The sequence below is a fragment of the Heterodontus francisci genome, chromosome 18 (genome assembly GCF_036365525.1).
Source record: "Heterodontus francisci isolate sHetFra1 chromosome 18, sHetFra1.hap1, whole genome shotgun sequence".
NCBI classification, from domain to species: domain Eukaryota; kingdom Metazoa; phylum Chordata; class Chondrichthyes; order Heterodontiformes; family Heterodontidae; genus Heterodontus; species Heterodontus francisci.
In genome coordinates, this window is record NC_090388.1 from 51,155,182 (window position 1) to 51,180,709 (window position 25,528).

General features: G+C 40.3%; 1 protein-coding gene across 2 annotated transcripts in view; it reads left to right on the top strand.

The window, feature by feature from the left end:
• slc23a4 (solute carrier family 23 member 4) overlaps positions 1-25,528 on the top strand; it is a 60,562-nt gene that overhangs the window by 29,795 nt on the left and 5,239 nt on the right. For both annotated transcript variants that reach the window (XM_068050737.1, XM_068050736.1), the window contains exon 9: positions 5,736-5,900. In XM_068050737.1, the coding sequence (XP_067906838.1) occupies positions 5,736-5,900 (165 nt within the window). The remainder of the gene's footprint in view (positions 1-5,735; positions 5,901-25,528) is intronic.

Genomic DNA, 25,528 nt, shown 5'->3' on the forward strand with positions numbered 1-25,528 from the left:
CCTCTAAGGCTACTGATGGCCTCCATTTTTTACGGTACTACCCATCTAAACTTTGTTCCGTTAGTACCAATTCTCTTAGAATAATAACCTCCAATAACTGTTTTGCAACTACTTCTGCAATCCCAATGTATACCCAATTTAATACCTCTGCCAATTCTCAGCTGTAAGCTTGCCATCATCTTTTAGCAATTACACCTAATCTAATTATCTTGCTATTAATGCGCCCTTTATTTTGCTAATTTCCTTGCATACCATCTTAGCCTATTAATCTCCCTTTTTATAGCTTTCTTATACATCCTTTATATTTGTTCTAGCTGTCATTTCCCAAATCCACCTAGTTAAATCCTAAATGCTTTTTTAAAGTTTGAAAGTTGTTCTAATCTCCCTATTTAACAGAACCTCAGCCTTTGATGCACTTCTTTTCTTTTTGCTGATACTTACTTGACGTTTATCTTTTTAATCTCCTTTTGATTATCCTTGATTTAAGGTAATATTTCACTAATTTTATTTTTATTTAATCTTGACAAGTTCCTTTTTTATTTTGCTATAATTTTTTTTTCTAGTCAATTACCTTGTCTTAACTTTTCTTTTTCCATATTCTTACACTGAACCTAATTGTATTGCGGTCACTCTTCCAAAATGTTCTCCTACTTTATTCCATAAATCCTGCAGCTTAAGGTAGTTCACTCATTTTTTTGGTGTAAAGCAGTATGGAAACATGGCCCCGATTATTTACCGAGCCGCGTATTTGGAATGGGGGGAGGAGTTCTGGATAGGAAACCTGAAAGCATAGGTTTCCTGAATGTCGATATTGCCTTTCCTTTGGTGGGGTGGGTTGGGAAATCCTGCAGCAGAAGGCCACAGTGAAGGAGGAGGTAGGGAGACACTGGAGTTGGGGGTTCTGGGAAGGGGACAGGCACAACAGATTGCCAGGGGGGAGGAGGGAATCTCGTGATAGTCGGGGAGGGGGAGAGATCGTGTGGGGTTATGTGGTTGAAAGGATCACCAAGGTATAAAGCATGCTTGGGAGGGGAACAAGATGGAAGTGGGAGGGGGTTGGGGGTGGGGCTTTACAAGTTAGGAAACACTCCTTCTCTTGGCCCACAAGCAGTGCTGTAAAGGCCTTTAACTTTATGGATCCAACCCTTCTCACCTTTTATCTGCCGGGTTTCCTGAGGCCTGGGAAACCCAGCTAATATGCATTAAAAATAAAAGGCTGTTGATGGAGGCACACAACCTCCTTACAAGTTTTTACCAACCGATCTGCCTCCTGAGTTCCTGATTGCCATCCACTGACCCATTAAAAGCAGAAGTGGGTGAGTGCAAGTCGAGTTTGAAATTTTAACCTTTTACTTGACCCAAACCTATCCGTTAGAGGGTTAAAATTACCTCCAAAGTTCAGATGACTTAAATTTTGAAAACGGTTTTGTACTGACAGCTTACTTAAGATGATTACCACTGGAAACTTGATAAATAGAGCACAATTTTTTCAGAGAATATAAGACTGCATGTTCTGAAACTTCTCTATTGTCCAAATACTGTAGGAAAATGTTACTTCAAGTTTTCTTTTCATTAATGAAGATTAATTAAAGAAGTAATCTGGTTACTTTAGGTCTTCACAGAACAAATGATTGCAGTAAAACATTTGGTCAATTTATCATAGCACAATCTTTAAGTCCCTTCCATTTACATTTTCTTACCTGAAAATGTAGGTTCTGTTTTTCTGAACTGACATTTTTCGCTGTCCGAGAATCTAAAGGTGTCATTGAGGAATTAGGTTGATTGACAACAGGAGGTGGCCGAGCTGAGAACTTAGCTGCAAGAGTCATTTTCCCAGCATGATGCTGCTGTTCCTGCTGGACTATTTGAAGCTTCTGAAGCAAGTCATGAGGAGGTATGATACCAGGGATCTGTATTTGGTTACTACAACTATTTGAGGCAGCAGTTCTCTTGGCCTTGTCTAATGTCAGAACATGGTGCATTTTAGGTTGCACATGTAGGCTGGAGCTAAGATAGGTAGACTGAGACTGAGAAATAGGCAGTGCCTGCGAACCATTCCGAGATCTACTGAAGAAAAGTTCTGACTGAACTATAGAAGGACATGATGTAGGAAGTGGTGCCTGGGTACCATGTAGCTTCTGAAGCAAATTGCGAGTGCCCTTAGAGAATAAAGAACTAGATTCATTCAAGGAGTTTTGCTGTGAAGAGACATTTCCTATTGAAGATTGTGAATGGAACAGTCCTGCTAATGATTCTTCCACATTTTTTTTACTTCCATTTTCACAGAGACGATTTTCTGGTAACTCAGACACAGGCTGAAGGTCAACTCCACAACTCATTAGTTTCTGAATAGCAGGACAAAACTGTTTTTTGACAGTCTGGGAAGTTTCATGCTTCAACACAAACACAAGAAATGCTGGAATCACTCAGCAGGTCTGGCAGCATCTGTGGAAAGAGAAGCAGAGTTAACGTTTCGGGTCAGCGACCCTTCTTCGGAACTGACAAATATTAGAAAAGTCACGGATTATAAACAAGTGAGGTGGGGGTTGGGCAAGAGATAACAAAGGAGAAGGTGCAGATTGGACCAGGCCACATAGCTGACCAAAAGGTCACGGAGCAAAGGCAAACAATATGTTAATGGTGTGTTGAAAGACAAAGCATTAGTACAGATTAGGTGTGAATATACTGAATATTGAACAGCAGCAAGTGCAAACCTGAAGAAAAACAACCTGAAAAAAACAGTGGGTAAGCAAACTGAACAAACTAAGATGAAATGAAATAAATGCAAAAAAAGATTGTAAAAATGTAAAAAGGAATGTAAAAAAAAAGGAAGAAAAAATAACTAAAAATGACTAAAAATGAAAGTAAAGTGGGGGGCTGTCATGCTCTGAAATTATTGAACTCAATGTTCAGTCCGGCAGGCTGTAGTGTGCCTAATCGGTAGATGAGATGCTGTTCCTCAAGCTTGCGTTGATGTTCACTGGAACACTGCAGCAATCCAAGGACAGAGATGTGAGCATGAGAGCAGGGGGGAGTGTTGAAATGGCAAGCAACCGGAAGCTCAGGGTCCTGCTTGCGGACTGAGCGGAGATGTTCCGCAAAGCGGTCACCCAGTCTGCGCTTGGTCTCCCCAATGTAGAGGAGACCACACTGTGAGCAGCGAATACAGTATACTACATTGAAAGAAGTACAAGTAAATCGCTGCTTCACCTGAAAGGAGTGTTTGGGGCCTGGGATAGTGAGGAGAGAGGAGGTAAATGGGCAGGTAGTTTCATGCTTCGGCAGTCTCCTGGGCTCCTCATAGGACAGAGAACGTACCACAGCTGGTCGACTGGAAACTTTGCTCTTAGACTCCAGTGTTTCATTTAACACATCAGTTAAAGCAGATCTTTCTTGTGTACCAAACAAGGCCGCCAAATTCAAATGCTTTGCTCCGAATTCTGTTCTCTTTAAAAAAAAATATTACTTTTGTGATTAAGAGTATCAATGTCATAAAGTTTTGTGGAGAATAAATAAAAGATAGTGTTCACAAAAAAATTTGCTGCTGGTGCTATTTGCATAGAAGTAGTTAGTATTTGGGCAAAAGCAAATCTAAGTAGAAGTAAATGGTGACATGCTTCAATGTAAGAGAGTTAAACTCTATAGCCTCAGAAGTAATCCAAAAATACAGCAACCAGGTGAATTAAAAGGAAGTAGAATAGAAAAAAGGATAAATGACCTGAATATTTTCAATAAATGCAGCATAGACAGTTTTGATGGGAGAGCACCTCACAGAAGTTATTGTTAAAGAGTAGCAGTGATGTAGGGGAACTCCTGTGAGAATTTGATGACAAAAGGGAACAACCACAGACAACCCAAAATAAAAAAAGACATAAAATTGATGGATGAAAATATATGAAAAATGTCTGATAATCAAATGTAAAAATAAATTTTACAAAGCAAAGTACAGGAACTTATATGGGCAACAAATGCAAGTGGATTTTTGAAGCTTAGTTTCTTTCATTCTTTCACTGGATGTAAGCATTGCTGACACAGCCAGCATTTGTTACCCAATCCTCAATGTCCTTGAGAAGGTGGATAGTGGGAAGCTCAGTAAATAAGTCACCACAGATCTGTGCAAAGACCAAACTAACTTTAGACCTGCACAGCAAACTATCAGGAATGTGTGACCAGTACAACCAGGGGCAGGGTTGTCCTGATAAGGAAATGTGCTGAAAGAAACCAAGGGAACAAGGATACATGCTGGAGTAAAGTTGGTAAGAGAAAGATGGAAAGCCTATGAAACTCCAAGAGATCATTTTAATGAACACATACCATGCATTATCCAACACCGCAGAACGAAACAAGGTCTCAGCAGAAAAGGAAGCTCGAAAATGAGAGGGGACAGCTTTGGTTAAGATAGCTTCCAAAAGACTGTAGGTGCAGGGGATTCTTTGCTCCAGAATGTAGATAGCCATGTGTGCCGTAAAGGTATGGCCTAAAAAATTATAGCTGCAGCGAGGCTATATTGAGAAAAGTTAAAAGGGATACTATCGGACTTAGAAAAGGATACATTGCTGGTAGCCCATCCAGACCTTTATTATCTTTAGGCTTGACTATTTCAACGTACTCTTGGCCAGTTGTCTGCAAATAACTTGCTTCGCAAGGTATAATCTGCAGAATTGAGAGATTTTCCCATAAGAAAATACTGTACTTGTGAGGATGTTCAAGTAAATTCCTCTTTTGTATTTTTATCCCCTGTCCTGACTTGTGGAACAGAGAACATGGATGTGTAGCCTGCACCCAGGCTCCCAGTACAGGAGGCATAAAACAACTGCCTGGGGCAGGGAAATTCATCTCTCCTGCACTTACCAGTTGATGTAGCTCAAACCAGGAACAGAGTAAAATAAGACTTGAACCTGAATCTATCCCTATTCTGTAGCATTGAGCATTGACATTCCTGAAACCAACTGTTTGCAGGTATGAGGTAACAGCCCAGGAGACTAACTCTTCATTTTTTCATCTTCTCTTGTGATGCCATGGTTGTAACTGGAAGCTCAGCACCTAGGAGCTTTGCCAGGAACCCACAATTAAAGTGATTTTAAAAAAAACCTAATCAGAGCAACAGCTTGAATTTATATAGCATCATTAACATAGAAAGTCCCAAGGCATTTCACAGAGATGTAATGGGAAAACAAATGAAGGAGATATTAGTGAAGTTCTCTAATGCTCAATGCTAAGGCACTGCTTCCAGTGTATCTACTTCAATTTTAGGTGTACCAGATGCCTGTCTTTTGCCAGCATAAGAAAAGTCTGGAGCTAGAAAATGAGGCCCAACAAGCTCATTCCATCAACATTCACTTACAATTATACAAACATAAACTTCTCCTGCAGTTCCACAGGCACACAGATGTCCTCACATAATATTATCCTGAAATCAACAGTGGCATCAGTCCAGTTTTTCCAGGGTAAAATGTGAATTACATGGGAAATTATGTAGCACAGTGGGTTCCAACCCAGTGGGATGATGGTCTCCTCTTCTGTCTCTGTAAAGCTCCTACATGAATTTGGAGCAGTCTCAACCTCGTTCCAAATGTGCAACAAGACCACCGGAGCTAACAAATAATTGACAGTAATTTGACAATCTTACCCAGAAAAGAATAGCTGATGTAGAAAATGGAAATTTTACACTGGGACAATCATAGGAACATAGGAATGTTCAATGCTAAGGCATCTCCCTCTGTGTTTGATTTCAGGTGGGAAGTCGGAAAGTTATACTCACCAGTGGATTTCTAATGATCTTCATGGGAATGTTTGTAAAAATTGGAGCAATTTTCAGCACCATCCCACAGCCAGTAATCGGCGGAATGTTGATGGTGATGTTCGGGATCATTACAGCTGTAGGAATTTCAAATTTGCAGGTATGTTAATGCAGTGGCAATTTCCTTCAGTTTTTTCAATTTACCAAATGATTCTATATTCTTGAATCCAAAACTACATCTATTAGATGAGAAAAGCAGATATCTTTTCCCAATTACTTTTCCCATCATATTTTATCATTCTAAGTTGATTCTGTGAAGCTAGTTTTCAAACATTCATGCTCAATAACTTGGACACAGTACCATACAGATGCTCCTTGTGATTCATGTACAAAGAATTCTGCCGCAACAGTCACCAATTTCTAAGTGTTCAAAATAGAGATAAGGCTATGATTGTGGCACAAGGCTGGGGGAATGATCCAGAATCCAGTGTACTACAAGCTTGACAGAGTTAGCTGAGGTGCAGTTTCCAGTGTTGTATAAGATTAGAAGTTAAGCTGTTAATCTCAATGGTTTCGGCAGCAAATGAGGCACCCACTGGAGACCTGCTGGCAGCCTTTTCTTGGTACTGACAGATGGCTTCCCGGCCACCCAATCCTCATCACCACCATGATGCCCAGCTGCCGCTTTTCACCAGAAACAGCTGAGCAACTGACTGGCAACATCCAAATCTGTTAGGCCTGCAATGGAGTCTGCCTTTTGCCAGTTAAAATTGGCCCTGAAGTGTAAACAAGCTTTCAGCCTGAAAGACTTTTTAACATTCAATTAGGCTTATAGTCCATTTGACCCACAAATTACAAGAGAACAAATTGATGACACACCCAAAGGGTTTTTACACTTAGTGGGGTTAGTTTATTTTGTACCCATGATTGCAGTTTTAAAAACTATTATTTAGAAAGACTGAAGTTTGCACAAAATTCTGTTTTCAGTCCAATTCAGTTTGTGTGGGCCATGACGGGTAATATGGTAAAAGTTTTTGGTGTGAATTTGTTTAAAAAGGGTTTTTTCCCTCTATATACCTCCCTCAATTGTTTCGTGTGTCATGATGAGCTATGATACTTCTAACAGTTGTTTCTTTTTGACTTTTCCCACCAGTAGTGGCCTTGGTATTGTTGTATCTCGGTTCTAGTAATGTTTGTTGCAGATTGGTTATAAATGTTACAGGCAAGGGTGGAATGTTATGATCAAATGCAATAACATATTTGAGCAAGATGGATCTAAGCACATTATTTACAAGCACGACATAAATAAAAGCAAAACACCGCGTATGCTGGAAATCTGAAATAAAAACAGAAATTGCTGGAAATACTCAGCAGGTCTGGCAGCATTTCTGGTATGAGAAGCAGAGTTAATGTTTCAGGTCTGTGACCTTTCATCAGAACTGGTGATAGCGACATGCTCTAATAATATTCATCAAGCATACTACTCATCTGCTTTTACCCTATTAGGGACTATTAAGCACCTACAATTAATTGTAGATGAACCAAGTCCCATATTGGTGTCATTGTTCTTTTAACACATTAACAGAATTCTAACAGATACATTTGCTAATTATGCACTTATCCTAATATGCAGCTAGTGAATATCCTTGAGAAGGAAATATCTTTGTTGATTTCTTGTAATCAGCCCCTTACTAACCTAGCTGTTGCAAATAAGTGTGCACATTGGCACTCCCCCACCTATAGATCACCTCACTCAATGATACTCCTTATCTTTTTGTAGGAGCGCTGCTAATTCTAAGTTATTAGCACATAACTACATACAATTCAGGCAACAGATTATAATACAGGCAAAGAAAATCATAATACATTGCACAAAAAGCTACAGTTTACCTTATCCTCAATAAATCTTGCACTTAAAAGATTCTCCAGCTCTCCCTTTACCCTTATCTATCTTATGGACAGTTTTGGCTCAGTATTTTTTTTTCCTTAACCCTCAATTGTCCCAATCCATTTTTGTATATTTTACTTTAATTTTACTCTTTCTGACCATTACCAGTGTGTTTAATCTATCCTGATTGTTTTAAAGTCAGTTTCTCTATGGCAGGGGTCACCAACCTTTTCTTTAGTGAGAGTTACTTCTGATAATGGAAAAATATCACCAGTCACGCCCCCCCCGCTTGCTTGCTCCACCCTTCACTCGTTCCCCACTCACCACTCGCTTGTCTCGTTGTGACGTCAGTACATGGCGACGTGAGTGTGCGTGGTGACGTCAATGCACGTGGTGACATCAGGATGTGCATGTGCAGATTAACACTGGCAGGATGACGTGGGCAATCAGATGCATTGTCAGGAGCTTTATGCGAGTTACTCAAAGGCCAATGTGAGCTACCAGTAGCTCGCAATCAATGTGTTGGCAACCCCTGCTCTATGGAGTATGTGTCAATGCCTTGATGATTTAAAATGTTATGTCAGTCTACTGGCCATTTTAACCAATTCATATTTTGCTATTGTCAAGTAACTAAGCATGTCTGAGACCTCTCCTTCAGTGCAAGTTCACCTTGCATTTCTGCATGTTAGTTGTTTCACATGTAACAAATCACATCGGCACACTCACACCATCCCAATATCATGACACATGTTCCATCCAACACATGCCATTCCTAGACTTTCAGTTGAACTTATTAAAAGATCAAGGGGAGTGTCTGCCTGAAGACTTTTGCTTATCTCCCACTGCTTGGTCCTGATGTCTTGTGTAGTGGCCAGACTATCAAATGCAGTTCTCTTAAAAAGTTCATAGGCAAAGATTCAAGCATCTCCAAGAGAAAGCTATCAATTTACTAATCTCATCTACACTCTTTGACTTTCACTAGGATGTTCTGGACTTCTTGGAAATTCTGCACTATATTAATATAATGGTTTGAATTTTGATACCGCCAATTCCTAGAGTTCCTTTATTAACTCTCTCATTAGCTGGATTTAATAGTATAGGCATCACCTCGTATGCACATCAGGGTATGATATCATCTGAACTATCACTAATCCATTTAACTTTCTGTGGTAGCTGAATCGTGTATACCATGGGGCTGAACTTATCCACTATATTGTACGGTCCCTTCTATAGGGGCTCAAACCCACCCACCCTCACATAGTTTTATACTATTACCTGACTCTCCATTACTGTGGCTTACTGGGAAAGTCTATCATTGGATTGCACTCAGGTGATTTTTCCAATTTCCATTCGGTGGTGTGATTTTCCTATATCTATCTTCTATCCTAAGTGGGACATCCCATTAGTTACCATTTTATGGCATCCATGAGCCCTGGAGGAACTTTACTATCAATACAACATTCTTAGAATACCCTTACAACAAAAATCATATATTCCCAAGTGGTCCCAGTTATTAACACATTTTGTTTGTTTGTTCTTTATTTTAGATGACCTTTTATTTTCTCAAAATTAACCCGCTAAATTGTGCCTGACATTTTTTTATTTCAAAATTATCCAAATTCAAATAGCAGTGCTGTTGGGCTGACAGGTTTTTCAATGTTCAACTCATTTCTTCCCAAAAGAAACTTTCTTTCACTTGATACCCAAGAACCACCTAAATTGCTAGTCATTAGTTTAATTTAGATAAAAATTTGATTATTGCCTTAAACTCCAGATAAATTTTCCCTTTGAGTGCTTGAAATAGCAAGTCATATCGACATATTTTATCAATTTCAATCTCTGAAACAATGATGCTCAGGCTTGAAGGTTTTTACAAGGCGCTTTACGTTGTTATGACTGACCGCTCAAGTCAAAGCCCCCAATCAAAATATACAGCCATTCTGTATTTGCTGATCGGATAGTTGGAGGTTCAATCAGAGAATTTCCGAGGCCTGCTTCTACCTCATCCTCACTAACCATTTCCTTCTGAACAGTCCCGATTACCTAACATACCTGTACAGGCTTATTCTTAAACACTACTAAGATATAAACACTATTTAAAATAGAAAAAAATTATTGTCCTTGCATATTTAAGCTCCTGCTGAAGTGAAATCTTCCAATGTGGAATAGTCCAAGGTTGCTTGAAGTCCTCACAGCTGTCCAATGGGGGAAAAAATGTTCTTCAACAGTAGAACAGTCCATAGTCTAATGAAGCGGTAGAATTGATGCTCTTCTTTTCCAGCGATGAATTTCAACAATTACAGTTCCGTAGTTAAAGGAAATGGGGGGCGTTATTTTCTTTTAAGAAATTAATCTGGCTTGACATTCTGGGAATTGTGGGAATTCTGAGAATGTAATAAATAGTGTTTAAATAAACAAAGAAAGAGCTCTCATTTCCTTCAGTATATGCTGGTCCAGCTGTCGGTGTGTCTCTCGAAAGCCAGTTTTTCAGCTAGTTTCTAACATCAATCGGCAACAATGTATCTTGCTGTCTTGTTCTCCAAATGGCTGTATCCTGGCATGCTTTGTACCTCTGCTTCCACTTGGACCTGTCTGTCTGGACCTAAGTGGCAAGGATGTTGTTTTAAAGGAATGGTTTCCCCTATACCCACATCATGTGTGGCTAAGGTTGTACATCCTGGCTTATCCCTACAAACCTTTTGAAACGTTGTGAAAACCCTGGTTAGGTTTTCACGCTCTTTTGCCTCCAAGTGTAAAAGCCTATTGTTTAATTTTCCTAGCCATTCTGTATTTGCTGATCGGATAGTTGGAGGTTCAATCTGAGAATTTCCGAGGCCTGCTTCTGCCTCATCCTCACTAACCATTTCCTTCTCAACAGTCCCGATTACCTACCATACCTGTACAGGCTTATTCTTCTCCCTGCGGTAATATTGTTTGAGCATATTAATGTGATACAACCGGTTCTTCTTCCAGCGATCATGGGTGTCAATCAAGTAATCTACCTTACCCACTCTTTTGATCACTCTATATGGTCCACTATATGTGCTTTTAATGGTTCTCCCTCTGATGGTAACAACACTAATACCTCATCCCCTGCTTATATGGTTGTGGTTTTCCCACCATTTGACAGGTATGGCATGTCCTGCAATATTGTCTCACATCCTTTGTAAGACCTTGCCAGTAATAATGTTTGCTTATGTGTGATTTAGTCTTCTGAATTCCCCTATGTCCTGCAAAAGGAATGTCGTGTGCTAACCTTAATAATCCTTGTCGATATTTAGGTGGTACCACTATCTGGTCCAGTCTCCATCAGCAGGTCTGTGAGGTGGTCTCCATTTCCTCCTCAAAACCCCATTTGCCATATAATAGCCTTCCTTAACTCCTTTTGCCTCAGCTTCTGACAGAGCCATCTGTGCTATTTGGTATATCTCTGGATCAGCTTGCTGTGCTGCAATGATAGATGATCTGTTAAACAACTCATTTGGATTATCTAAATCCCCAAATAAGATGTCAGATACTTGGCTATCTATTTGTGGTGACCCTTTTACCTCTGACAATGGATCCTGTTTAGACATTGTTTGGGTGACTACACACGCAGGAAATATTCCAGGAACCTGTTTCCGTAATTGCTCCAAACCCTTAATTTCACTTGGTTCCTCTACAACTATAGGAGAAACTGATATTTTTGATCCTGCCAAATCATTTCCTAGGAGTAGATCAATTCCTTTTACTGGTAAACTGTGGACAACACCAACAGTTACTATCCCAGATATCACATCACTCTCTAGGTGTACTTTATACAAAGGTACAGGTATATACTACCCGCCAATTCCATTAACTAAGACTTTAGCGTTCAAGGCGCTTTCTGGTGGTAACATTAAATCTTTCCCCAGCAACAGTGTTTGGGTTGCTCCTGTGTCCCTGAATATAATGATAGGTTTTCCTGCCTCACTTACAAGTTAAGGAGTTACTCTCCCCTTTGACAAAAAATCATTAACCTCTACGCTCCTTTTAGTTTTAGTATCTGGTTTCACATTCACAGCTGTTGTTAAAGCTATAGCCTGGTCTGCTATACTCTCAGTCAGAGTCTTTTCCTCTGCCCTAACTTTGCGTACCCCAACAAGTCCTATGGGTTACCTCACAATTTCGCAGCACTCTGAACGAAGATGAACCCAATACCACTTTGGCTTGCGAACCTCACTTCTACCCTTAGCACCTTCCTTTCTGACTTGAGGAGGAGATCCTGGGGCATTCCCAGCTGTTCCTTCTTGTCCCCGACTACTTGCCTTCCTTTCACTCTCCCACTTTGTCTCCTTCTCAGGTTTATGGGGGGTGATGGACAAAATAGGTTGGCTTATTCACAAGCTCAAGATCATCTGCAATTTCTGCTGCTTGCCTAGCTTTCAAAATTTTCAGGTTATCTTTATGAGTTCTCACTACTGAAGGAATAGAGTGTTTAAACTCTTCTAAGAGAATTAATTCTTGAAAATTCTCATATGTGGTTTCTATCTTAAATGCCCATATCCAATGGTCAAAAGTAATTTGCTTCACCCTCTCAAATTTTAAATACGTCTGCCCAGCCAATCTCCGTAAGTTCCTAAACGTCTGACGGTAAGCTTCAGGACTCATACGCAGTGAGAATAGCCTTTTTTGCCATTTCATAATCTGCAGAAGCCTCTTCAGGAAGCGTGGCATAAGTTTCATGAGCTTTGCCTATCAACCTGCCCTGAATAAGCAGTGTCCAGCTTTCCATCTGCCATTTCATCTGTTTGGCTATTTTTTCAAAAGATGAAAAATGCCTCTATGTCCCTTTCCTCGAACTTAGGAAGAGCCTATATAAATTTAAACAACTTCTCGCTGGGTCTTGATCTAAATTCAGATTCTTTCTGACCCTTTTGTCTTAGTTCCATCTCTTTTAGCCTAAATTCCCTCTCTTCCCTTTCACTTTCTCTCGGAAATGCTCTCTCTTTCTCCCTTTCCTCCAATTCAAATTTTCTTAATTCTTTTTCTGCCTCAAGTATTTTCATTTCTAACTGAATCCCAGCCAATATCATTGCATTACTCTCGGACCTACTACTTTCTTGCCTCTCACATTCCCTTTCTCGTTCCTCATGTTCCCCTTCATCAGTATCATCATCATCTTTTACTAATTCCAGATGTTCGGCTATTATGTCAATTATCTCTGCTTTTTTTGGCACCTGATTTCAATTCCAACCCCAATTTCACTGCCAATTCTTTTAATTTGTTCTTAGGTAAAGTTATCAAGCTACTCAGGGAAACATTCTGCTTTCCCAAAAACTCTGCTACAACCACTTACAACCACAGCCATTACAATGATATAGACTGTACTTTATTATACAAGAGACCTGGTTCTTGTAATTTCTTTGTAATTGATGTTAGATTTAGATCCCAAGAATTGAGTTTCCAATTGCTATGATCCCAAATGCGAGAGAAGTAAATATGATGCCAAACGCAGGACACCAATTTAAATATGTTATTCCAGAGATGAGTAATTAATATGATTCCAAATGCAAGCCCTCCAAATGAGTCTGATTCTGATCCTGGATGAGCCCCCAATTAATATGTTACGACTAACCGCTCAAGCCAAAGCCCCCAATCAAAATATACGATTCTGATTGTTGATTCAGTCCCATCCCTCCACAGATCACCTAACATATCATTTTAAACGTTCCAAATTAAAGAAAGACCCAGCCAGATTGTACCATCTATTAATCCTCGATTGAGGCGAATGAAACCAGGTGTCTTTAGATCAACAAATTAACTGTTTAATTAGAAAAGCTAAATTCTTAAACACTACTAAGATATAAACAACATTTAAAATAGAATAAATTAGTGTCCTTGCATATTTAAGCTCCTGCTGAAATGAAATTTTCCAATGTGGAATAGTCCAAGGTTGCTTGAAGCCCTCACAGCCATCCAAATGGGGGGGAAAATGGTTCTTCAACAGTAGAACAGTCCGTAGTCTAATTCAGCAGTTGAATTGATGCTCTTCTTTTCCAGCGATGAATTTCAACAATTACAGTTCAGTAGTTAAAGGAATTGGTTATTTTCTTTTAAGAAATTAATCTAGCTTGACATCAGAATTCTAAGAGTATAATAAATAAAGCAAGAGAGAGCTCTCATTTCTTTCAGTATATGCTGGTCCAGCTGTCTGTCTGTGTATCTCTCAAAAGCCGGTTTTTCAGCTAGTTTCTAACATCAATCGGCAACAATGTATCTTGTTGTCTTGTTCTCCGAATGGCTATATCCCGGCAACGAGAATGCATTCTTTGACTCAGTATCTGGAGCTTACAGCAGTACTGCTCCTTTTCCGGCCTTAAAGGCACACCACATTCTTCCCAGAGAAGAAAAACTACACGATCATAACAACGTTAAAGGCAGAAGTGCTTGCAACTAATTTAGCAGTGACTTCCTTATCTCCCTTTCTCAAGCTCTTTGTCTCAGAAGATAACAAATGGCCTGAATGGGTTAAGGCCAAGTTTTGAAAGGCAAAGCCTTTAGTCCAAATCGTCACCATGCTGCAACATTTGACATCTGCAGATAAGCTCTTAAATTCTTAAAAATTGCTAGATATCTTGGTGCAGTATCAGTAACCATGTGGCCCTGGAAAACATCATCAACTGTTTCAAAAAACACACAAAGAATCGATTGCAGCTCTGCCCAAGAGCCCAATGGTTTAATTTGTCTAATCACATCTGTTGATTTGGAAATGTAAAATTTAATAATGCTTCATATATGAATTTACACTCAGCAATACAAAGATTGTGTGGTGAATTAAAAACACAACTGTCAGCAGAAGGACTATTCTCTCTGCTTGCTTGTAAGGGGGTGGAGGTAACTTCTCATATGCATACAATTGCATCACTTTATATAATCTTTGTGAAAAAAAATTTCCCAATAGAAAGAGAACCAAACTCCATTTTAAACTTTTTTTTCTAATTCTTTTGGTATCTTTTCTTCAACTTGGTCCAAATTGTATCCTTTGGTATTGAAAACAACTATATTTATTAGGAACATTCAACTTTAAAGGGGAAAAAAAAATCTCATCAGGGAAAGCAGCATTTTAGATTAAACACCAATTGTTTGCCAACTCTTTAACATTTTTTGTAAGAGGTTTCCATCCCAAGATTTTCTTGGTACAACCAACATGATTAAATAACCAGATTATCTCAAATATCCTGAATTACAATTGAACAAAGAACAAAGAACAAAGAATAGTACAGCACAGGAACAGGCCATTTGGCCCTCCAAGCCTGTGCCAATCTTGATGCCTGTTTAAACTAAAACCTTCTGCACTTCCGGGGTCCGTATCCCTCTATTCCCATCCTATTCATGTATTTGTCAAGATGCCTCTTAAACGTCGCTATCGTACCTGCTTCCACCACCTCCCCTGGCAGCAAGTTCCAGGCACTCACCACCCTCTGTGTAAAAAAACTTGCCTTGCACATCCCCTCTAAACCTTGTCCCTCGCACTTTAAACCTATGTTCCCTAGTAACTGACTCTTCCACCCTGGGAAAAAGCTTCTGACTATCCACTCTGTCCATGCCACTCATAACTTAGTAAACCTCTATCATGTCGGCCCTCCACCTCCGCCGTTCCAGTGAAAACAATCCGAGTTTATCCAACCTCTCCAGACCAGGCAACATCCTGGTAAACCTCTTCTGTACCCTCTCCAAAGCCTCCACATCCTTCTGGTAGTGTGGCGACCAGAATTGTACGCAAGTGACATGATTAAGAAATTCAAAACTGCCAATGTTATATGCAAAAACCTTAAGTACAGATCTAAAGGCTCCCACATATTCTATCTTAATAACCAGACTTTCACTATGGCCCCAATGAAATGCGAGTTTTCACAATTTAACAGGTTAGTGAACCTTAATATTTCCAATTTAATTCAAACCAACAATTATAACTAAACACAGAACAGAATAGCATGTGCGTTAAGAAGAAAAGATAAATGATGTATTTTTCTCTTTTCTGTCTTCAAGCACCTTTCCAAACGATTGTAATAAAACTAAAGAAAAATAAAACTAAAGAAAAAGTTAGCTTTCACTGTTAAATAAAAGCATCAACATTCTTACACCAAGAAAGAGTTAACGAGGATGAGCTTCTCACAAATTACGAGTTCCAAGCATTCACACCTGTGTTTTAAACAGACAACTATGCAACCTGGCAAGTTCTTTAATAGTAGAAAAGGGGACAGAATTTTACCAATGTCCTTTTCAAGCAAACACCCACCTGCCTAGACTGAGGCATGCATTATTTCACCACATGAACATTAAAACTTAAAATTGCAAGCCCCTGACTGGAAAGACATTTGCATCATACCAGACAGTATTGAAACAAAGGAACCAGTCTCTACCCCAATGCACAGAAGAAACTTGATCAAACCAGTTGGTCACATGACCACCTCTGGCCAACTAGGGGAGTTTTAAATTGGAAAAACAGAATTTGAACTCAGAAAGTCTTGTGCTTCTGGAACTGAAACATAACTTCCTCTCCAGTCCTGCCTGCCTCCATCTCTTTCCCACGGAACTGAATCTTGTGAAAATACGTGAACCTCAAAGAGAGAAAAGTCTCCTACGTGAACAAGGTTTAAGAATAACACTGGGCCTCCTACAAACAGCAAAGACTACCTACAATCAAGTGTGCTTGAAGCACAGTAAACAAGAAACTCTTCCGATATTGCCTCAAACCCTTCTCTACTATATTTTCCTCTTCTCTTTTCTGTCCCTATCAGCATGTGTGTATCGCGTGTGCATGCTAGTGTGGGCGCGTTGTATAGGCATCAATCATATTAGAGTTTAAGTCTTAAGTTTTAATAAATTTCACTTTTCTAGTTTAAACCTGCGAAAATCTGATGTGTTTGTCTCTTTGTCTTATAATTGGAAAGCTATGAACAAGGATTCAAAAAAAGACGAGCTCAAAGCACAGTGTGTTTAGAAATAAAACCCTGTTACAATAAGACCAGGTAAAGACAACAAAAGACCCTTAGACACCTTTCTCACCTGGTTGTAACAGAAATTTGGGAGCTAGCTTCCAGAAATTTACCCACAGACGAACGAGTGAAATTGGAAGTGGGAAGCCAAATTGTTCCCAATCAAAAAGAGCAAGGTTTTAATACAGGCTTTCTTGTGGTTGTGTGTGATTGAATACTAACATGTCTGCAACTGAAACTAGCAGCTTTCCAAGCCAGGGTGAAGTAACTTGGGATAAGTTAAAAGAAGCGTCTATGGAGGATCTGAGAAAAATAGCTGAACAGTGTGGGATCACTGTACATGGCAAGGCTAGGAAGTCTGAAATCTTAAGGCTAGTGGCCAACCATTTTTTCCTTGAATCTGAAGGAGCAGAAGCAGTGTTAGAGGTAGAACCAGACAGGCTACTGCTAGCAAAGATACAATTGGAAGAAAATAAACTTGAATTAGAAGACAGGGAACAAGAAAGAGAAAGAGAGAGACAGGAGAAAAAGAGAGACAGGAAAAAGAAAGAGGCAGGAGAGGAAGAAAGAGAGAGCCTTCCAAAAGGAATGTGAAGAAAAAGCAAAAGGAATGGGAGAAAGAAAGAATATTCCAGAAGGAATGCAAAGAAAGAGAGCTGAAGCAGCTTAAGTTAACTGGGGAGTGACAGCGTAACCCCAATGAAAGCATAGCCAATATGGAGGAACACAATTCGGGGCTGGGTACAAGATTGCTAAAACTCATTCAATTAATCCCAACATTCAATGAGGAAGATTTGAAAGCGTTTTTCATGTCCTTTGAGTAACTGGCAAGGCAGCTAAAATTGCTAGCTGACACCTGCTCTTTTTAATTAACTGGAAAAGCCCATGAGGTTTATTCCTTGTTGCCAGGTGACAGTTCATCAAGTTATGAACTGACCAAAAATGCTATCCTTGGGGCATATGAATTAGTACCCAAAGCCTATCGCCAAAAGTTTAGAACCCTCAAAAAGCAAGCTAATCAAACTTATCTGGAGTTTGAAAGAAGTAAGCAGCTGGCTTTTGATCAGTGACTGAGGGCTTTAAAAATACAGCTCAGCTATGAGACTCTCAGAGAAGTAATCCTGTTAGAGGAATTTAAAACCTCTCTCCCATTCTCAATAAAAACCCATGCAGAGGAGCAGTGGTTTCAAGGAGCCCAGCAAGCGGGCATTCTGGCTGATGAGTTTGCTTTAATTTATAAGTCGGTTTCCCTGTCCTGATCACCCCCACAAATCCAAAAAGGACAAAAGGTGGGAAGGTGATATCTGCCCAGGCAGTCCTGGAAGAGAAAGGAAAGCAGTAGACACAGGGGGCCCTCCTCCAGCCAAAAGGGAAGGTGCTGTGAGCAAGACTGAGACCTGGAGATCTATGTGCTTCCATTGTAATAAGGCAGGGCATTTAAAAGCTAACTGTTAGAAATTAAAGGGGAAACCGGCAGGATTAATCAGGGCACACCTGCTCAGTGACAATGGGGACCTGATGCAAAGCACAGCAGAACAAGCTGTGGCTTTAACTGCAGTAAGAATGCAACCCAGAAAGCTTACTATGGCCAGTGCAGGAAAAGTTAATAGGATTCCTGAAGGTTATCAGGGTTTGGTATTTGAAGGGAAAGTAACCCCATTTCCCTTGAGTGGGGCAAGCAAGCCCATAGTGATTCTTAGGGACACGGGGCCACCAGATCCCTTTTACTGGGAAAAGGCCTGACCTATTCCCCAGAGAGTGCAGGGAACACCAGAATGGTTGTGAATGGTATTGGAGGGCAGTGTATGCCTGTACCTGTACACCAGGTGCACCTGGAGTGCGACCTAGTTTCGGGACCGATGACTGTAGGGATTGCCCCTAGTTTGCCTGTGGATGGGGTTGATCTGCTCCTAGGTAATGATCTTGCAGGGGTGAAGATGGTAGTCTCCCAGTAGTGAAAGAAAGACCGCAGGAGGTCAGAGAGACAGGGCAGTGGCAGGAAGCAGTCCCCTGCAGAGTCCCTGAATGTGTAGTGGGTCAGGCCATAATCAAACCAGCTCCCCCAGAGGAGACTGCATTGACACTGCAGACAAATGACCATGAGGTCTGCCTGTCCGAGACTTTCTTTGGAAAGTTAGGAGACACAGGGAATAAATTAAATGGATTTTCCATAGGTGAGGCTCAGCGAGCCGACCCAGTATTGCGAGACTTAGCACAGGCTGCCCAGTCTGAAAGTGAAGTAGAGGGAGTCCCTGATTGCCACTATTTAAAAAAAGAGGCACTGATGAGGAAATTGAGTTCTCCTCACAGACCTGAGGGCAAGGAGTGGATAGTAGTTCACCAGTTAGTGGTGCCACAGAGATACCGAGGAGAAATATTAAGAAGGGCCCACGAGACTACGGTGGCTGTACATACCGGAATATGAAAGACAAAAGCCCACGTAAGACAGAGGTTTGACTGACCAAAAGTCCACAAAGATGTGGTGGAGTACTGCAGGAGTTGCCACATGTGCCAGGTTGAGGGGAAACGCCAACCTACAGTGAAACCTGCACCCCTAAGTCCTGTATTGGTATTAGGAGGACTCACCAGCCAAGGGCTGGTGAACTGTAAGAGACCCTGCTGAGAACATAAGGGGACAGGCAGGCACAAGGCTGGCAAAAGTTTAGAAAGAGAAGGGGAAAAAGGGACCAAGAGGGCAGGTTAAAGGAAGTCCGGGAAGAATCCCGGATGAAAACCCCTACTTGTCTGGTCAACCAACCCTGGAAAATGGGAAGAGTTAGACCCCACATCCTCCTATGAGAATGCAGACTCCAGAAGCACCCCACCAGAGTTGCTAACAGTATTTACAGGAACCTGCAGAGACAAAGAGTGACATCTAGGGGCACAGAAACTATAAGGGTGATGCCTCACCTAGTTGAAGTGCCCCAGGACAGCAGTCATGTCTGCACAAATGCCTACAGGTAGGAGCGTCCCAGAGAACAAAGGGGAGAGTAACAAAGACTCCTCCCCCACAGTCAGAGGAAAAGTAGCATCCCTTGAAGTCAAAAGTCTTTGCATGACTCAGAGGATTCAGGATAGACCTACCCACTACTAGACTCCTGAGAAAGAAAAGGGAAAATTAAAACAGCCCTGGCACCCAGAACACACCATTTTTAATGAGCTTTATGATTGGTGAATGAATGGAAATGAATGAGAGATATGCATGGTTTTTCTTTCTGTATCTTAAATTTCTCTCAAACTCTGTAATGAAATGCATCGTTTTTCTTCAAATCGCATTTCATTCCCCTGGGTATGGAGGTATCATGCAAACACTCACCTGCCAAGACTGAGGCACACATTATTTCACCACATGAGCATTAAAACTTAAAATTGCAAGCTCCTGACTGGAAAGACATTTGCATAGTACCAGATAGTGTTGATACAAAGGAACCAGTCCCTGCCCCAATACGCAGAAGAGACCTGGTCAAACCATTTAGTCACGTGACCACCTGCTAGCCATATAGGGAGTTTTAAATTGGAAAAACAGAATTTGAACTTGAAAGCCGTGTGCTTCTGGAACTGAAACTGAACTTCCTCTCCAGTCCTGCCTGCTTCCATCTCTTTCCCATGGAACTGAATCTTGTGATAACACGTGAACCTCAAAGAGAGAAAAGTCTTCTACGTGAACAAGGTTTAAGAAGACAACTGGGCCCAGACAAACAGCAAGACTACCTGCAATCAAGTGAGCTTGAAGCACAGTAAACAAGAAACTCTTCCGATATTGCCTCAAACCCCTCTCTACTATATTTTCCTCTTCTCTTTTCTGTCCCTATCTGCATTTGAATATCGCATGTGCATGCTAGCTTGGGCTGTCATATATCCATCAACTGTATTAGAGTTTAAGTCTACGTTTTACTAAATTTCACTTTTCTCCTTTAAACCTGAGAAAACCTGGTGTGTTGTTTCTTTGCCTTAAAATTGGAAAGCTATGAACAAGGATTCAAAAAAAAAGGGGAGCTCAAAACACAGTGTGTTTAGAAATAAAACCCTGTTATAATAAGACCAGGTAAAGACAGTAAAAGACCCCTCGACACCTTTCTCACCTGTTCGTAATATCCTTTATTCACCCTTTCATTCCCTTAAACCAATGTTTAATTTCTGAAGTTTGCTACTTAACCTCATTTGAAAAAACAGTCAGTAAAGATGGGTCTTTAAACTGCAAAAAGCAATAACAGTTTTTTAAACTCCAGTCCAATTAAAGCAAAGTGTTTTGAAAAGTTCAAATTGGATTTCTGCCTTATCTCTTACAAAACAAACTCTTTGCTGCCTTTCAAAGTTGCAAAACTAAATTTTAGATGAAAATAAAACCCACAACAGCATCTTAGATGTAATTCAGTTTTTATATCCCAATTCTAGGTGCACAATCTTAAATTGAAATGAACAGACTCAACAATCACATTCACTTTCATGCTTCTATTCAACTTAAAAATGTTGATTCCTGTGATGGGTCATGAATTCAAAGTGCCACAAATCTGTGTTATATTCCCAGGTCTTGAGCCCAAGGAACACAGCTTCAACCAATTCACTACCAAAACATGACTCAAGTTTCCCATAAAAATACACACATGTAGAAATATATAGAGAGGACAAGTAACAAACTTGTGCTCCCAACATTAAAGGCCAGACCACAAAGGGTTAATGACTTTTAGGTCTGCAGCGAAGAGCGGACATGAACAGTCTCTCATACACAGGTACTGAAAACAAAATCCAGTTGCCGTTTCCTTAAAAACGAAAAATGACAGCTATTCCTTTATTGCTGTAGTTTAAACTTTTGGTGTTGGCCTTCAAAACCTAGTTCTTTTGCTGTTAACCATTTTCCCTAATCTAGGGTTTTCTTTTATGCTACTCTTTTTTTTAACATTTGAATGCCGTAACTCCACATCCTCCTCTAACTCCTTAATTCTTTTGTCACATTCTGCGTGGTTCTCTTTTCCCTTTTCACTCTAGAACTGACTGGTATGTGACCCTGTTGGTGACCCTGTCAAATCCTCATTCTGTTTATCACCTTTGTCCACTCTCTCTTTTGGTCTACATGCTTCCTCTTCTCATTTGTCACTTAACAAATTGATGACTCACTCAAAAGGTTGTTATGCTTAATGGGATTAATCTATTTTTACCCATGATTACAGATTTAAAATGGGCACATATTTAAATTGATTACAAGAAAATTAATATGGCTACAGAAAATAATTACAGATTTAACAGGCTGAAAAAGAAAAGAAAATAACAATTAAATAAAACAACAAAACTGCTTTGTCACTTTACTCCCAGCAAATGAATGCTTCAACAATATCTAGCATTAGAATGCTCAAATATGTTACCAGCTAGTTGTACAATCACCTGAAGTGGCCAGCTTCTGTTGATTGCAGACTCCATTTCCGACACTCAGTCAGGCTTCCAACACTCTTAAGGGTTTCTCCTTCCCTCGACTGCTGTGGTCTCTCGCGACTGCAGTGAATATCTCCGATGTGTTCAACCTCTTACACTTCTTTTCAGGGGATGAGCCTGTGCTACTATATTGACAGACCAGACAATCCTATGAAGCTGCTTTTAAAAGCATAATACCCAATTATATTCTATGTCCTTTGTTTAAACCATATGCTTTGAATCCGCCTCGAAAGCTATCTATCTTTCTTTCGCTTTCTCCAGTAATTTTCCATTATGTGAAGCCCTTGAGTCAATCTTCCAGAAAAAAATGTTCTTATTTTGCTGAAACACTGTGCTTCATCTTATCTAAGTTGTACCATCATCCCAAGGCCTAGTTTTCATAAATTCAAAATACAAATGTGTCTCGCTTACCTGCACTAACTCTGTAGTTCAACAAGTTCAGCAGGTTTATCTTAGACTAAAATTTGCATAAAAGATTCTGTTTTCAGTCTGGTTCTGTTCATGAAGGGCATGCTGGATAATATGGTCAAGTTTTTTTGCTGTGAATTTGTTTCAAAGGTTTTTTTTTCTCCCTACAGCCTATATTGGGCCTGCTGCGGGAGCTCACCAGAGCAGTGCTCATTATAAGGAGCAATATGTAAATGTAAAGGGCTGTGCACACTTAAAGGGACTCGATTGAATGTGGGAATAAAAATACATTGCACAGGTGGCTGCTATTTATTATGCAATTTCAAACTTTGTAAAGTGTATTTGAGGTAGAAAAGTTTCTCGCAAAATCCGGTGGCATGCATAATAAATATTGAGGCAGGAAACCTAGTCTGTGGCCAAGTGATAATGTTTGCACACTCAACCTCCTGTTTGATGGTGGGTGAGGTGGCGATGGTGTGATAGTGATTGTGAGGAGCATGGTCTGCTCACCAGTCTAGGCAACACTTCATAAAGGACAGCAATGTGCCATGGCTGGAAGGAGGTGAAGAATGTGCCACTTCTCTGATGCATGTTTGCACCAGATGTTCTTCCATCAGATGACATGACTCCACTGTAATCTGTGATGTCAGTTCGGTTCTGGCCATTGCCAGGTGGATGCTTGTCTGCCTGTAAATGTGATTGGTAGAATACCAACAGCTGAGTGCAGTCTGCATTTGGCATGAAAATAAGTTTAGCAGTTTAGTCAGTAGTTTAGTAGAAGTGGGGTCAAGTTAACAGGAGGTTTATTGTTGCAGCAGAGGAGGAAGGAGTGGGCATAATGAATAGGATAAATACAGATAGAAAGCAGGTACATCACTCAAAAGTTAACAAGTCAGTTGGTTCAGATGGGATGCATCCTAGGTTGCTGAGGAAAGCAAACGTGGAGATAGCAGAAGCTGTGACCACAGTATTTCAATCCTCCTTAGCTATGGGAGCAGTATAGGACTGGACGATTGCAGATATTATACCCCTATTCTAGAAAAGGGATAGAGATAGGCCTGGTAACTACAGGCCAGTCAGCCTAACATTAGTGGTGGGAAAACTACTAGAGACCAATATCAAAGGCAAAATTAATTTCACTTGGAGGAACATGGATTAATAATAAAGGCAAATTATGTCTGAGTAACCTGATCAAGTTCATTAATGAAATAACAGAGAGGCTTAATGAAGCAGTAGATATTGTATATATGGACTTTCCAAAGGCTTTTGATAAAGTACTATAGAACAGACTTATTTGTAAAATACAATGACATGAGATTGGAAGGATGGTGATACCTTGGGTTATTGCTAAGGGACAGGATGCAGAGAGTAGTGGTAAGTGGATGTTTTTCTGACTGGGGAGAAGTATCCCCTTACGGACCAGTATTAGGACCATTTCTTTTCATGTTATTTATAAATATCCGAGACTTGGGTATCAGGAGCACAATTTTGAAGTTTACAGATTATACAAAACTTGGCAACGTCGTAAATAGCGAAGAAGCTAGTTGCAGACTTCAGGAGGACATAAATGAACTAGTGAAATGGCAGACTCATGGCAGATACAATTTATTGCAGGTAAGTGTGAAGTGATACACTTTGGGAGAAACAAAAAGAAAGGCAGTATAATCTAAATGGTATGATTTTGAGGGAAGTTCAAGAGCAGAGGGATTTGGGGGTATATATTAACAAATCTTTGAAAGTGGCAGGGCAAGGTAATAGGATATTAAAGCATTTGGGATGCTAGGCTTTGTAAATAGGGGCTTTGAATACAAAAACAAGGAAATCATGGTAAACCTTTACAAATCGCTGGTTAAGCCTCAGCTGGAATATTATATACAATTCTGGACAATTAGGAAGAATGTTAATGCCTTGAAGAGAGCACAGAGGAAGTTCACTGGGATGATACCAGGGATTAGGGACTTCAGTTATCCGGGAAGATTGGAGAAACTGGGATTATTCTCCTTAGACCACAGAAGGCGAAGGAGCGACCTAATAGAAGTATTCAAAATAATGAAGAGTTTTGATAAAGGAAATAGAGAGAAAATGTTTCCTCTGGCAAAAGGGATGATAAGCAGAGGTCATAGATATAAAATAACTGGCAAAAGAACTAGATGGGAAATTAGAAGACTTTTTTTTACACAGTGGGTTGTTGAGATCTGGAGTGCACTACTTGAGAGGATGGTGGATACAGATTCCATAGGAACTTTCAAAGGAGAGTTGAAGAGGACTAATTTACAGGATTATGGATAAAAAGATGGGATGTGGGACTAAATTGGACAGCTCTTTCAAAGAGATGACACAGACATGACAGGCTCTGTGTGGTAAGATTCTATGATTCTATTCCAGGAGGTAGGTCTCACAGACAAATGAAAGGACATGAGAGACAATAGGAATTAAACTAAAGATTCAGGTTCATGCCTAGTGTAAGGGGGAAATCTTGGGGGAAATTTGGCCTGATAGTAAATGGGAAGGGGAAGCAGGTGAATGGATTTTTTTTTTATTTGTTCAAGGGATGTGGGCAAGGCCAATATTTGTTGCCAATCCCTAGTTGTCCTTCAGAAGGTGGTAGGTGGTGGTGAGCCGCTTTCTTGAACTTCTGTAGTCCATGTGGTGTAGGTACACCCAGTGCTGTTACAAAGGAAGCTTCAGGATTTTGACCCAGCGACAGTGAAGGAACGGTGATATATTTCTCAGTCAGAATGGTGTATGGCTTGGAGGGGAACTTGCAGGCACTGGTGTTACTATGCATCTGTTGTCCTTCTAAGTGGCAGATATCACCAGTTTGGAAGGTATTGTCGAAGGAGCCTTGGTGAGTTGCTGTAATGCATTTTGTTGATGGTATGCATGCAGCCATGGTGTGCCAGCGGTGGAGGGTGTGAATGCTTAAGGTGGTGGATGGGATGCCAATTAAGAGGGCTGCTTTGTCCTGGATGTGTCAAGCTTCTTGAGTGTTGTTCAAGCTGCACTCTTCCAGGCAAGTATGAAGTTTTCCATCATAATCCTGACTTGTGCCTTATGGATGGTGGATATGCTTTGGGGAGTCAGAAGATGAGTTACTCACCACAG